This window comes from Haliaeetus leucocephalus, unplaced genomic scaffold, assembly GCF_000737465.1.
Source record: "Haliaeetus leucocephalus isolate CR32 unplaced genomic scaffold, Haliaeetus_leucocephalus-4.0 Scaffold110, whole genome shotgun sequence".
Taxonomy (NCBI): domain Eukaryota; kingdom Metazoa; phylum Chordata; class Aves; order Accipitriformes; family Accipitridae; genus Haliaeetus; species Haliaeetus leucocephalus.
Genome location: NW_010972546.1, coordinates 2,574,781 through 2,588,920, shown reverse-complemented (window position 1 = coordinate 2,588,920; position 14,140 = coordinate 2,574,781). Strand labels below are relative to the sequence as shown.

The window sequence follows — 14,140 nt, the reverse complement described above, 5'->3', positions numbered from 1 at the left end:
CTGGGTTTGGTTTTTTAATTAGATTTTTTTTTTTTGTCCCCCTCTTTAAAAACCAAAATCTGGGAAGTTCATCCCAAAGCCTATGGCAGCCTTTCAATGGTACGTATGTAGGGGGAGGGTGGGGGGGTGGGTGGGCGGGTGCCGGGGTCGTGTGCCGCTCTGCTCACCCTCACCCGGGCAGGCGTGAGGTGACCGGCAGCCGTGGGTGACGCGCCCGGTGGGGTGCGAGGGTCAGCGCAGCGGCTCGTCCTCCTGCGCGTAAATCCCGATCCTGCCCAAACTTCCCTGCCCGCCGTGCTCCTGCCCCGGCTGCGGGGAGCAGCGGGCTGGTGGGGGTACCGTAGTGTCACCCCCGCTCCCGAGCCGCTTCATCCCCGCACGTGCTGCCGAGTCCCCGAGGAAACGCAGCGCTGCTTTTCCCCGTGGCCAGCAGCGGCCGGGGAGCGACGCGCACGGCGGCAGGGAAGGGTGCCCGGAGCTGGTGCCGGTGCAGAGCAGGCGCTGCGGAAAGTGGTGCCGCAGTACTCTGCTCCATCCCGAGCTCTCCCCGGTCCCGTGCGCCCTAGACACTAATTGCTGCTCTTTTTCTTTCTTTCCAAGGTAGCGGTTTTTGCTGGAGCAAGCGCTGGGGGCTCTGTGTAGGTGGGGATGAGTTTGGGAGCGAACAGAGTCGGTGATGGGGAGGGAACGGCGGAAACCGCCCCCCCGGGACGGCAGCCAGGGCGCGACAAGCTCGACGCCTGCCCGGCACGGGGATGGGGGCGATGGGTCCGGGGCAGGCTGAGCCCGTGAACCGTGAGCAAGGCTGTCGAAGACGGCAGAGCTGTCCCTGCTGCGCGGGCACCTCCTCCCATTTCGGGGGCAAGCCCCAAGCCTCACTGGGGTGCGGCAGGGGCACCGGCGCAATCCCAACCCTGGCAGAGCCTGCGTCCCTGGGGAATGTCTGACGGGTGCTGGCAACTGCAGAGGAAAACATTCAGCAAGACAGGTCTGGGCTTTGACTCTCACGTGGCAAGTCTGTCACAGTTTCCTAATTAACGTGCTTCCGAGGAGACGCTGCTCTGGCCGGCACCTGGCGGCTGTGGTGCAGCTCTTGGACCGGCCTGAGGAAGCGGCTGCAGCTTTGTCAGGACCCCCCGGCTGTGGGAATTGTTCCCTGGGTGCTCCCAGCTGCACCGTGCCAAGGTTTAGGACCAGGCGGGAGACCTGCCTCTGGGAAGCAAACCAAACCACATTAAACAGGCTAAGAGCAAGATGCAGAAGGAATCCACACACCCACTGCAAGCCTTGAAAGCTTTGTGCTTCCTGCGGGCAGGAAGAAACTCCTAGCAGGGCCGTGTCCTGGGGTTTCTCTCTGCTTCCTTGGAAGCGTTTGATGCTGACTGTGGTCAGAGCCAAGTTTTGGACTAGCAAAGTCCTACTCTGACCTGGGCTGGCTGCTCTGGTCCTTCTGTCCTTTTCCCCCTGCCCTTGCAGAGCTGGCTTGCAGCTCCCGGTTTGCTGGAAGAGCACAGGGTGAGAGCTCCCAGGGCTGGAAGCAGAAGGGTAACGCTCTGAAGATGCACACGTGTCTAGTGAACTGGGACAGGGCTGCTGAGGGAGCTGGGACCATGATGCACCTGGACGGCAGCAATGGGAGATACGGACTCCGAGGGTCCGCACCATGCTGGCCCCTCAACACCCACCTCTGCAGGGTGAGGTGCTTGGTGCCTGGCTGGCACGCAGGCTGCAGCCGGGCTTGGAGATGCTGGTGCTGCCTGCTCCTCTGCCGGCTCCTGTCTGGGGGCAGGCATGTTTTCTCTCTGGACGGAGAGAGGGTTTCTTGGCCTCTGACGCCTTTTTACCAAGTTACTCTGTTTTCTGTGATGGAGGAGCAAAGCGGGAGCACTGCTTCTGTCCAGCGTGGCAGGAGGCTTTGGTACATCCACCCTCTTTCAGGAGGAGTTTGATGGGAAGGAGAAGGAGAGGGTCCCCAAAAAGCTGCGTGCAGCCAGAAGAAACTCTTAGAGCCGGGGGAAGACTCACTGCTTGGAGCTGGACCTGGGGGGGACCAGCAAGGTGGTGAGGGAGGACGGGCAGCTGCTCCTGAGCACCCCAGGGAAAGCACAGGGGCTGAGCACAGTTACCCTTTCCCCTCCCGCTGTCAGTAAAGGACGTTCCTTGGTCCTGGGGAGCGTGGCTGGGCGAAGGGAGTCCTGTGGCTGCGGTGCTACCTGGCCATGGTGCCAGGCAGCTCCACCGCCAGCCGGCCAGCATCGCCCAGGGCTGCCCGAGGGGAACCCCTGCCCCACGGGAACGGGTGTTGGCAGCTCTGGGAGTCGGGGTATTGCTCTAACGCCTAAATCATGAGGCTTCCCACTTCTTCCTGAGCGCTGTGGTAATGGCTCTGGTGCTTGGGGGTTTTGTTCTTTAGGAAAACCTCAAGTTCCTCGTGGGTTGCTCAGCAAGTCGTACTGACTGACAGTATTCCCTGGCTTGCACTGCTGCTGAATGTCCATTTTCTTTCCTTTTCCCTCTGCGTTTCATTTCCCCACCTTTCCCCACCCTGTGCTGGGTTCCTCCTCCCATTGCCTTTATCAAGGCTTATTTTGGTTTTTCAATCCTTTTTATGGAGGAATGCAAGGATTGGACTGAGTGGGGCTTAAGTATAGGGACGGAGTTGAGCAGATGCTTAAATACTTTCACCTACCTGGTTTAAACACGTGCATAAGTGCTTTGCAGACTCAGGCTCCGGTGGATGCTCGGGAGCCCTGGCTGGAAGGGGTCCTGTGCATCAGCCGCCCCTGGGAGGGATGCTGGGCTGGGGTTCTGACTGTGCGGAGCACAGCCCTGCTGCCACGGGACACAGCGTGGCTTTGGCAATTTCCCGGGATAGAGACAAGCAAGGGAGGAATGAAAACACACACGTGTGCACGCAAGCACCTGTTTCTGAGCTGGTCTCCAAGTCATCCTCGTTCAGCTCCAGGTCTCTGGCACTCGCCGTCAGCAGCGGGTGCTGCTCCTCGTGGGGCTGAACACTCGTTTTTAGATGTTTGGTCCAAAGCCAGCTTTGAACATGCCATACCTTCCCAGCATCAGCCGCAGCATGGAGGTCTGGTCTGATGGGAAGCGTGCTTCGGTGTCCGTGTGATCACGAGGAGGACTGTGCGTGTGTGCCAGTCCCACTGCTGACACCGAGAGCTGCCGGTGACACCGATGAGGCGCTCGGTGGGATCCCCCTGCGCGGTGCTGGGGCTGTCGCACAGCCCTGCTTGCCCGGAGTGCTGCCACCGCAGCTCTTCATTAGCAGCCAAGAATAAACGATGAGCACAGGCTGAGGTTTGCAGGGCCCTAATCCCTTTCCCTTGTGTCTCTTTCATCTCCAGTCGGACCAGGAGAGTTGTAATAGACCTTCTTACTAAATTAAATGTAGAGGCTGCTCCTCCAAGGCACATTTCAGTTCAGCCGTAGTGTTTGATTTCCCAGCCACAGCAATATGGTGCCTCCAGGGAAAAAGCCAGCTGGGGAAACTTCCAATTCCAATAAAAAATGTAAGCGCTATTTCAATGAGCACTGGAAGGAAGAATTTACCTGGCTGGAGTTTGACTATGAGAGGAAACTCATGTTTTGCATAGAGTGTCGGCAGGCGCTGGTGAAGAACAAGCACGGTAAAGCGGAGAATGCTTTTACCGTGGGCACAGACAACTTCCAACGCCATGCCCTGCTGCGGCACGTCACCTCCGGCGCACACCGCCAGGCGCTGGCGGTGAACCGGGAGCAGCTGGCTTTCGAGACCCGTGTCCATGGCCACCCGGAGCTGCGCTCGGTCATCAAGGTGGAGGTCAACCCGGCGAAGGTGGCCGTCCTCACCACTGTCTACTGGATGGCGAAGGAGGAGATCCCAGACGAGAAGTGCTCCTCCCTGCTTGACTTCCAGAAGTTCAACCTGTGCCAGGCGCTGCTGGCCTCCGAGCACAGCGAGTACTACCACCCCAGCAGCGTCAGGGAGATGCAGGTGTGTATGTCGGGCTGGGGGCTCTGCACCCGTGTTTGACGGCTGCTTTGGGGCCGGGTGGTGCCGCCTGCCTGCGAAGCTGCCCACGCCCGCCGCGTTCAGCAGGGCGGGTTGGCTTCCCAGCACCCTGTCGAGCGTCGCCAGCGCCCGCTTGGCTTTTCTTCGGGTGCCGCATGTGCGAGCAAGGAGCCTTAAGCATGAGCTCCCATCCCACGGGCCCCGGTGAAACGTGGTGGGGGGCAAGCGTGTGCGCTGCCTCGCCAGGGCCAGAGTCGTCTTTGCGGCGAGGATCGCTGGATCTTCCCGGCGGCGTGAGCCCGGGAGAGCCGGAGCTGGGTGCCGTGGCGGCAGGCAGAGCAGGCAGGAGGCCGGGCAGGGAGCTGGTGTCCCAGGCAGAGCAGGGGCTGGGGCCGTTGGCTGCTCAGGAGCACTGACAGGCTCTGTGTCAGCGTTGGCTGATGGGCAGACATCTGTCCCCGTCCTTGGACAGGTAAACGCGCCCGGTGGCACCAGGGCACATCCGCGATGTGCTTGGGACCACCGGCCCCGTCCACAAAACCAGGCTGCTCCGGGGCGTGCTCTAGTCCCACGGGGGAGCCGGTGGAGCCAGGCGATGCTCCTGTTCTCCAGGAGCTTCAGTGGAGACTGGAAGGTCCTCCACATTGAACATCAACGTGGCACTTTCTTGGTGTCATTCCCTGATTTGACAAAGCAGGAGAAGGTGATGGGCTCCCTCGAAGGAGCCTCGGGCTCGTGTGTGCTTCCAGACACGCAGGGAGACCAGGAGCATCCTCTCCTGTCTGAGCGTGCCAGGCTGCTTGAAGGATAAAAGCTCAGGAGTTCAATTAGCACATGAGCACTGTGGGTTTTTCCTCTTTTGCCCTAAACTGAGCAATCAGAAAGATCAAGTAGCCGGAGAGTTTAGAAAGGATTTTCTTAATTTTACAAATGCTTCATGCCTGTTAAAATCAAATTAAATTTTTAGTGAGTCTTGGCCATTTGCCAGGCTTTTTAGATCTCTAAAGAGCCTTATTTTTCTGCAGATAGACTAAATCCACTAATTAGATTTCTCAGCCTGAAGTGCTACTTACAGCATTCACCCACACTGAGGAAGTTTTCCTTTCAAACCGGGGTGTTTGCCTGAAATGTGGAAAACTGAGTAAAGAAGGAGAAGATGCTGTAGAGTTTTGCTGCTGCTCCTACCCATGCTGGGCTTGTAAAACACGAGTGTAATTGCTGAAGTTTGAACCAAGGCAGTGGGTTGTCAGCGTCTTGCCTCGCTCCCGGCACAGGCAGAGTCTCGGGAACCCGGGTGACGGCGGGGTGCGGCAGCTCGGTGCTGCCCTGGCGGTGTTTGGTCCTGCTGAAGCTGTGAGGCTCCAACCCCCGGCTCAGGGCAGGGACCCCCGAGCTCTCTGCAGCTTTGCTCGGTGCTTGGGCTGCAGGCCAGGAGCGGGAGGAGACGGTATATTAGGGAAAAAAAAAAAGTGATTTCCAGCTTGTATGTGTACTTGTATATACAACTTGCTTAAGGGCTTTTCTCCGACTCGGGACCTTGCGCCGCTTCTGGGGAGATCCGAGGGCGGGAGCCTTGCAGCTCGCTTTGCGCCGGGTGCTGTGCATCTCCCGCGTGCTTTTGAAGTTCATTTGTGTTTCTCTTTCCCTCCCCGCCTGCCCTGCGCACCTCCTTTAACTGGCTCAGGCAGCGATCGCCAAAGTCCTGCACAACGAGGACAGGCACAGGATAAAAGCTTCGCCGTTTGTTGGGCTGGTGGTGGACGAGACGGTGGACGTCCTGGAGCACCGCAGCCTCGCCATGTTCACCACCACCGTCTCCCCCTGCAACGGGCAGACCTCCGCCACCTTCCTGGGGAGCTTCGAGCTGCCCGCTGGGGAGGCCTCCACGGTGGCGGGCAAGGTGGGCGAGGTGATGCGCTCCTTCGGCATCCCCACCATGAAGATCACCTGGCTCAGCGCCGACAGCGCCTCGCTGGTGGCCGAGCGGCTGAGCGGGGTGGGGACCGCGCTGACCTCCCTCTGCCCGCTCCTCACGGAGATGCACTGCCTGTCCCACGGGAGCTCCCTGCTGCCGGCCGAGAGCATCGTCAGCATCGAATACCTCCAGAAATACGAGACCACCGTGGATGCCGTGTACAGGCTCTACTCCAGCTTCAGGGGGGAAAGCAACGGCCTGCAGGAGCTGCGGAGCGTCCTGGACCTCTGCGAGATAGACCTCGGGAGCCCCAAAGCCGTCCACTGGACTTCTATTTTCCCAGCCGTGAAAGCCATCGATTCCTCGTGGCCCACGCTGGTGCTGCTGCTGGAGAGCGAGGCGGAGCGGTCGCCCGTGGCCCATGGCCTCTGCGAAGAACTCAAGAAGTTCCAGTTTGTGGCCTTCACCAAGATCCTCCTGGACGTCCTCCCCGTCTTCCAGAAACTCAGCCGCTTCTTCCAGATCGAGGACTTCGACCTCTCCATCCTGAAGCCCATTGTCTCTGCCACAGCCACCACCCTGCAGGCCCAGAAGAGCGCCAGTGGCCAGAACCTCCAGGAGTTCCTCAACGAGATGAACGAGCACCCGCGGGATGACCGGGAGGGCGAGAGCCGCCTCTACTACAAGGGTGTTGAGCTGGCCAACTGCTCCAAGGTCCACCTGAAGCACTTTGAGCGCCTGAAGGAGAGCTACCTGGAGAGCGTGCGGGGCAACCTGCTGGACAGGTTCCCCAGCAGAGTCCTGGAGGCCATCAGCTCCTTCTCGGCCATCTTCAACCCCAAGTGCTACCCCCAGTCTTTGGAGGACATTGGCAGCTATGGGGTCAGCGAGCTGAATTTCCTCCTGCAGGCTTACTCCCGGGTGGTGGTGAGCGAGAGGGCCCTGAGCGATTTCCCCCTCTTCAAGCGGATCGTCTTCAGCCTCAGCCAGCTCTCCTTCAAGGACCTCTGCGTCAAGCTGGTCTACAGCAACTCTGAGATGCACGAGCTCTTCCCGGACTTCGCCATCCTTGCAGCCATCGCCCTGGCCTTGCCACTGGGCTCGGTCCTTGCCGAGAAGATCAGCCGGGGCCGGGAGCTGCTGAAGCGCGGCCGGTTGCGCTGCACGAAGGACGAGGGGCTCTCCGACCTCATGAAGATCGCCATCGATGGGCCGGCCATCAACGAGTTTGACTTTGCGTTGGCCATCGAGCACTACGAGAGCATGAGGGAGTCCGGCTTCATTGTGGCGCAGGTGAAGTGAGCGGCAGCCGGCAAAGGCAGAGCCCTGCGGGCAGGGAGCCAGGTCCTGCGGCCAGCCCTGAGCGCCGGCTTGATGCCACCTTTCCCCATCGCTGGTCACGGCTGGGGCCGGGCAGCTGCCAGTGGATGGTGACCTGCTCTGTGCTGGGAAGAGGAGATGGGATCCTTCACAAAGCCATGCTGGTTGCATGACCACCCCTCCCTCATCCATCTGAATTGGGGCCACCTGAAATCCAAATTGCGCAGAGGTTTTTTTCAAGGGTTTGTTGTTATTTTGTTTTAGGGAGATGAAGGCAAATCTTCTCTTGAGCTCAAATGTCACATTGCCTTTGCACAATGATACGCAGCAGCTTTTACTTAGTACTCTGCAAAAAATATCTGATTTTTGTTGTTTTGGAGCCTCAAGAATGAATGCAGAAAAGGCAGTGCATCTTTCTAGCTCCGTGGCAAACCCTAAAATGCCTGGCGGTGTCTTGTTGGTATTCCTTGCGCACAGCACAAAATTTTTTTAGCAGTGGCATCAAGTCCTGATCATTTCAAGAGCAAGAGATTTAGAGAATGATATTGTAATCACCGAGGAAATAGTAACTTCTAAATGCATCATTGTGTATATATGTGTATGTGTATATATATAAAAATATATATATAAATATATATATATAAAAAAGGTCTATCTTAATTTTCCTAATTTTCCTAGTGTTTAAAATACAAAGATATCTAAAAGGACTTTTTTTGCAATGACAGAATAAATTATAAGCAGGGGTCCAAAAAATAATAAATAGCGAATTCCTGGTCTTTTCAAAATGGCATCACATACCTACGTTCCCTTTGCACTCTGAGCTCTCTGCAACCAAAGAAAGAGTCTTTTAACACCTCCTTTTGGGACAGACCTGAGTCGTTTGGCTTGTGTTTTTCCTTTTAAACATTCCCTTTACCCCAAAGCAAGCGAAGCCGTCGGGAGCCACGGCGGGACGGGGCTTGGGCTCCTCTGCCGCCGGGGTCTGGGTGTGTGAGCACGGTGGCCGAGCGGGGCAGTGGTGGTGCGTGGCATGTCTGGGTGTTATGGGGCTTCTCTGGTTTTAACTTGGAGGGATGTTTTCTTCAGTTCTGTTGGGGTGGGTGAGAAGACCCTTCTGACTGATTTTAATCCGCAAGTAAGCCAACGCAGCAGCCTGAAGCATCACGTCGGTTTAATAGTGAGTGCTGGGTCCTCCCGCGGGATTCAGCTCCGCTCCTTCCTTGGGTAAGTTGACTCCGTCCCGCAGATGCAGGGTCCGTGTCTGGCAGGATTTGACCCCGATGTCCATAATGCTGACGGTCCCCGTTGGTCCCGTGCGGTTGCCTCCAGCTGGGACTTGTGCTGCAGCAACATGGAAGGGCTGGAGGTGGGGGCTTGGGCTCATTGCTCCCCCTCTTCTGGAGCAAGCAGCCGCTGCCCCTGGCAGAAGGACCTTCCTCTGCCCCAGCCCTGGCTCGTGGAGCCCCTCCAGCTCTGGAGAGCAGCCTGGATGGCTGGAGGGGTCGTACAGCCCTGGGAGCAGTACTCGGCCAGCACGGCTGCCTGCCCCGCTGGGGTCCCGCCATTGCTCCGAGGGATGGTTCACTGTCTGCCCAACCCAACGGGTACCATGCCCCCAGACCCCCGTGTTGGATGTGCAGACAGGGTGTTTGGGGGTGCCCGGCGGTGTCTCGTGGTCTCCCGCGGGCGTGCTGTGCCCTGTGCCTGCAGTGGAGGCAGGGAAACCAGGATTTCTGTCCTTGGGGCTGGTGGCAGGTGACTGCCGATGGCCCAGAGTCTGTGTCCTTCTGGCTGATCTGTAAGGTGGAGATGCTGGTTTGATGGCAAGAGTATTTGGGTGAAGGCTGCTCGCTCACAAGCATCCCCCGGTTGAGGTTTGTGGTTCTCGGCGTGCCCTTGTCCTGCAAGCTGGGTTTTGCTGCGGGCTGCTTTCTGTCCAAACGGTGCGTGTAGAGGAGGCAGCTGTGGCTGTCGAAAGCTGGAAATAGGAGGATTTAGCAGGGCAGCGCTCACAACGTGCGCTGTCCTCATGTTCCGAGGGAGGCTGGGAACCGATGTCAGCGCCAGAGCCTGATGCACAGAGCAGCTCTGCAGCCATGGGGCAGGGGGGGCCTTGGCCCTTTCTTTCCATCAGGCTCCACTGGAGCTGGGTGGGATGGAGGGGCTGCGCTCGGCCAAGGCTGGTCCTGCTGCGGGGACTGCTGGGGCCTGGAGCAAACCCAGCGTGCCAGGGCAGCTGCAGCATCACTGTCTCCAGGGCCAACAGATCTGCTGCACTGCAGTCTGGGTCGGGTTTGCTGGGTCTGGTTGCTCTGGGAGTCCAATGTGGTGCAATCATTCCTTACTGGTCCAGACCCTGGGTGGTGCTGGGGCTGCTCCGGTGCTGCAGTCATGGTCCAGTGTTGTGACCGGGTGTTGCTGCTCTTCTCCTGCCAGCAGCCTTTGGCGTCGGGGAGCACACACGTGTTTCCCTGAGAGTCTCCTGGAAATAGCTGGAGTGAATTCAGCCGATGCTTGGCCAGAGACAAAAGCTTTAAAGCCCTGGGTAAGGAATTTGAGACACCACCAAAATTTGCTAAGAACACCTACCGAACAGGAGGGAGCCAGTCTGCTTCTGTGTGAATAAACAGCTCCTGTCTCCATCTGTCCTGTGCAGACTGCGCCAGATGCTCTCGCGAGGCAGCCGATGTCTGCAGAGATGGGTCCTTGGCAGATTCTCGTGTCAGTATGAAAACCCACAGCATTGTCCCTGCCGCTTTCAAAGGTGTTTCTTGGAGGTTCACACATATGTAGCGTTAGAGCACAGCAGTTGCTCTGATCTGTCTTGCAGGGGACCTGGGAGAAAACCCACTGCAGACATGTGGTGTAGTTGCTGTGCGCAGCACAAAGAGGTGGTGGGGACCAGCTGGGGATGGCAGCCGGGCAAGGTCCTGGGTGGGCTCGGTTAAATGGAGGACTGAAACTTGTCTTTAAATTCCGAGCAACCCCTCCAAGAGTTGCGTGCCTGCGCGACAGAAGCTGGGCAGAGCTTCAAGGCGCTGGGAAGCAGCTGAGCCGATGGTTCCAGGCTGAGCCCCAGGCAGAGGATGTGCAGCACCGCAGCAGTGATGCCGTGTGGTTTGGCATCTTTCAGTTGGGCCTGGATGCTCAGTTAAGAACGGCTGTGCACCCTCCCTGTGGAGCTGGGGGGGGTGAAGGGACCCCCCCAGGCTGCAGCAGCTCAGACCTGACCATTGCTCAGAAATTTAATTCAGCAGCTTGGCAGGCAGGGTGCCCCACGCAGCAGGGACGGGCACAGCGACCCACCCCTGCGGTTTCAGCTGGGTGACGTGCTGAGAGCCCGGCTGGGGCATGGGGCAGCGCCTGCGGTGCCCTTGGTACTTGTGCCAGGAGCACGGGGCTCCTGCACTGCCCTCCTTGCACCAGCCCTTCAAAATGCTCCGCGGAGCCCCGGGCACGTCCCATCCCGGCAGGACCCGCGGGGCTGACGCCGTGGTGCCAGAGCAGCCGTGTTTGCTGCAGAGGTAGGGGCTCCTCTGCCAAAACGGGGGGAGAGACAAAGGCAGCGCTGTGGCAGGGGATGGTCCTGCTCCAGAGCTGCAGACGGAGCATCTGGGGATGCCATTCACCAGCAAAGCCCACCCTGCTGGTGACCGTGCCCGTCACCTCGGGTAAGGTCGTGTCATTCTATACAGACCTGGGGGCCCTGCCACTCTCCCCAAAGCAAATCCCCTTAATTGAGTGTCTAATTAATACCTAAAAATACAGCCTGCAGCTGCTGCCGGAATCTGCCCTGCAGCAAAGGTAAGGCAGGAGCCGCAGTGGCGCAGCCCCGTAACCTTGGGAAGGTGTCCCAAGAGCATCGTGCGGGTGCCCTGTGCCCCGGCGGGGTGCTGCGGCATGCCGGGGGGGCTCACTCCTCGCCGGGGAGCTCCGCCGGTGCCAGGACTGTGGCTGTGCCCCTCGTCTGCCCTCTCACTGCACGTGGTGCTTATGCTTTGGTGATCATCTGAGGTTCAGGCAAACCAAAGCTGATGGTGACTTCGTCCCTGTGCCGCGTGGCTGCTGTCCTGTTTGCCCTCTGTAGCCAGGGGATGGAGAGCCACACCGGCTGCAGCTCGTCCCTTCTGCGGAGAGCGCTGCCTTTCCTCCTTTTGCTGGCTGCAGGTGTGTGGCCGCTCCTCGCAGGGTGCCTGACCGACGATGATGCTGTTTGAGGCTTTCAGCCCTTTTCCTGCTCGTGGGGGTCTTGTCTACTTCAGTGGCAGAACCAGGAGGGAAAGGTCCTGCCCCATCCGCAGGGTCCCGTCTCGGCTGGGGTTTCTGGGCTCCCTCCTTACAGCCTCTTTTACCCCCGGACTGCAGACCCAGCTCAGAAACATGTTTAATCCACAAATTTGGGCTCAGGGACATGCCAAAGTGGCTTGGTGTATTGCATCCTTACTGTGTCGGTGGCAGCAGCTGCCACAGGAGGTGGCCATCCCTGGGAGCCCATGTCCCCCCCCCCAGTGCCCCCAGGCCATGTGCCCGTCCGGCACAGGAGCTTCTCCCTGGGGAGCAAACCCCTCAGCTGCAGAGCCAGGCAGCAGGAGTCGGGTTTTGCCAGCGTGGTGGTGTGTGCTGAGCTGCAAACTCCCTTTATTCAGTTAGTGATGATGGGGGCAGAGGCGTTCGCCTGCCCTCTTGTTCCTCCCAGTGGTAAGTGTAATATATATTTTTTCTTAAGGCCAGTTCAGTCAGTGCAAAGTGTACTGACAAAGGCAAGCAGAAAGTCTCACAATCCAGCCCCAAATGCCTTTGTTGTAACTGCTGCTCTCCGCAGGGTCACGGCTGCGTGTGTGGGCTGGGGGGGGTCCCCAGGGGCTGGCTCCCCGGGTGCCGGCCCTGCCGTCTGAGATGATTTGATGCAGAAATACTGTTTCATGCCTCAGAAGGTTAATTATGCATCGTTCACCCATTTCTGCTTGCTTTTGCTCCCTCCCTCATCGCTGTTGCTATAATTTTATTTATTTATTTTTAAACAGTTTCACAGATTTCCCTTCTGGGCGACTCTGGAATTAACTCGATCAATGCACGCCTGATGAAGCAAAATGTAATTTTTCCCCGGAGTCAGGCCTGACTCAGGGACGGCTCCAGTGCCACTGAAGAGCCGCCCGCGTGCGCTCTCCCAGAAAGAGGTCGTCGTTGCCCGCAGGGCCCACGCAGCGAGCGCTCGCTGCTCAAATCCAGAAAATCTTTCAAACTTTGAATTTCAGATTTGTATCTCGGCTCCTGCACCAGCCTGGTTTCTGCCAGCGGAGGGTCGGGTGTGGAGCAAAAAGCAGGAGAGCAGCACTGACCCGCTGCCGGACTGGGGTCCTCATCCTGCACAGCCGGTGTCGGGGTGTGGGGGGGGCTGGAGGAGGGCAAGTGCCTCGGCACTGTCGCAAAGTGGCACCGGTGAATACGGCTCCCGGTCAGTGTTTCTGCTGCGGGAGGACCCGACCCCTTGGGCACTGGCTGCTTTCATCCTCCCACGAGGGACTGCTGCTCTTCTCGGCACTGGGGCGGGCAGGGGGCTGGGTGTTGCACTGGGGCAGCCTGGCTCCACGACAGCCTTCGAGGTGAAAAAAAGCCCAGAAATCCCCCCCCAAAAAGGAACATTGTCCTTGTCCTTGTTCCAGGCAGAGGGACAGGGCTGCTGAGGTGGGCTGGAGGAGGGAGAAGGTGTGAAGCCGGGCGAGATGCGAATGGGCTTCTCGGACTCACAGCAGTTTGAAACCTTTTCTTATTTATCGTATTTTATTCATTTGTTTATTTTAACTTTTCCCCCCTCCTTGCTCTCAGAGCTGTGCGTAGGTGCAGGAGCCCAGCCTGGGCCCTCCGTGGGTCAGAGGATGCTTTCCTGGGGGGGATGGATGAGTCCGGGTGGAAAACCGCTGCCCTTGGGCTGCTGAGCGGGGCGAAGCGCTGGGACGGGGAGCGGGCTGGAGAGAGAGCCCCTCTGTCTGGCCTTCCCTTCTTCCCAGGGATGTTTTCTTTTTAAACAGAAAATTATTAATAACTCCAGGCTATTTTTAAATCGCACGGCGGAGCTCGTGGTTAGCTTGCGGGGGACGATGGGGAGCAGGCAGCTCTAGTGCAGGAGCCGGCGGGTCGGGGTGGGGGGAGCCCATCTCCGGGGGTTTCCACCCAAAATACCTGTGGAGGGGCAGAGCTGGGGCACCCATGCGGCTTGGATGGTCCCAGGGGCACCCAAAATTTAACACCTTTGCAAAGCCGGGTCGGTGTCCTGGCGGGGGCTGCTCAGCCCTCTGCCCCCCACCTGGCGCTCGCAGGGGTGCTCAGGGCCGGGGTGCTCCTTCGGCTGCTGCCAGCAGCCAAAAAAGCACCGGCCCCAGTAAGGAGGAGCCCCCATGGTGCTGGCGTAGGAGAGCCTGGGACTGCGTGGGCTCCCATGGGAGAGCCCGGGGAAGGGGCTGTTTCCCCGGGAGAAGTTTTGAAGCCTTTTGGAGGGTTCAGAGCAAACTCCTGTGCATGTCAACACTCTGACGCAAAGACGGCTGCATTCGGCTTTGAACCAGGATGCTGGTTTTGAGCCCGAAAGGCAGAGGGGTGCCCAGGGCCATCCTGGGCTGGGACCTTTCGCTGAGGAGGGTCCGGAGCCCGTGGCAGATGGCCCCATGTGCCGTGTCCCCCCACTGTGAGCAGGGGCCACCAATGCTAACGCTGCTCTTTCCCCTCTGCCTGCCCAGGTCCCTCCGGACACAGCAGCCCCCTCTTAGCATCGTTGCCTATCCCTGGCCGTCCCCTTCATCCTCCCTTGGACATCAAGCACTTTCTGACCTTCAGGCTCAACGGGACGTCACCGCTCAACCTCTTCCCCAACTTCAACACGGTGAGTCCCAGGGGGT

General features: G+C 58.8%; 1 protein-coding gene across 1 annotated transcript in view; it reads left to right on the top strand.

Moving 5' to 3' along the window:
* LOC104843038 (zinc finger protein 862) overlaps positions 1 to 7,229 on the top strand; it is a 33,400-nt gene extending 26,171 nt beyond the window's left edge. Inside the window, exons 2-3 of the mRNA XM_010585728.1 lie at positions 3,489 to 3,994; positions 5,697 to 7,229. Of these exons, the coding sequence (XP_010584030.1) occupies positions 3,489 to 3,994; positions 5,697 to 7,229 (2,039 nt within the window). The remainder of the gene's footprint in view (positions 1 to 3,488; positions 3,995 to 5,696) is intronic.
* Positions 7,230 to 14,140: the final 6,911 nt, after the last annotated feature.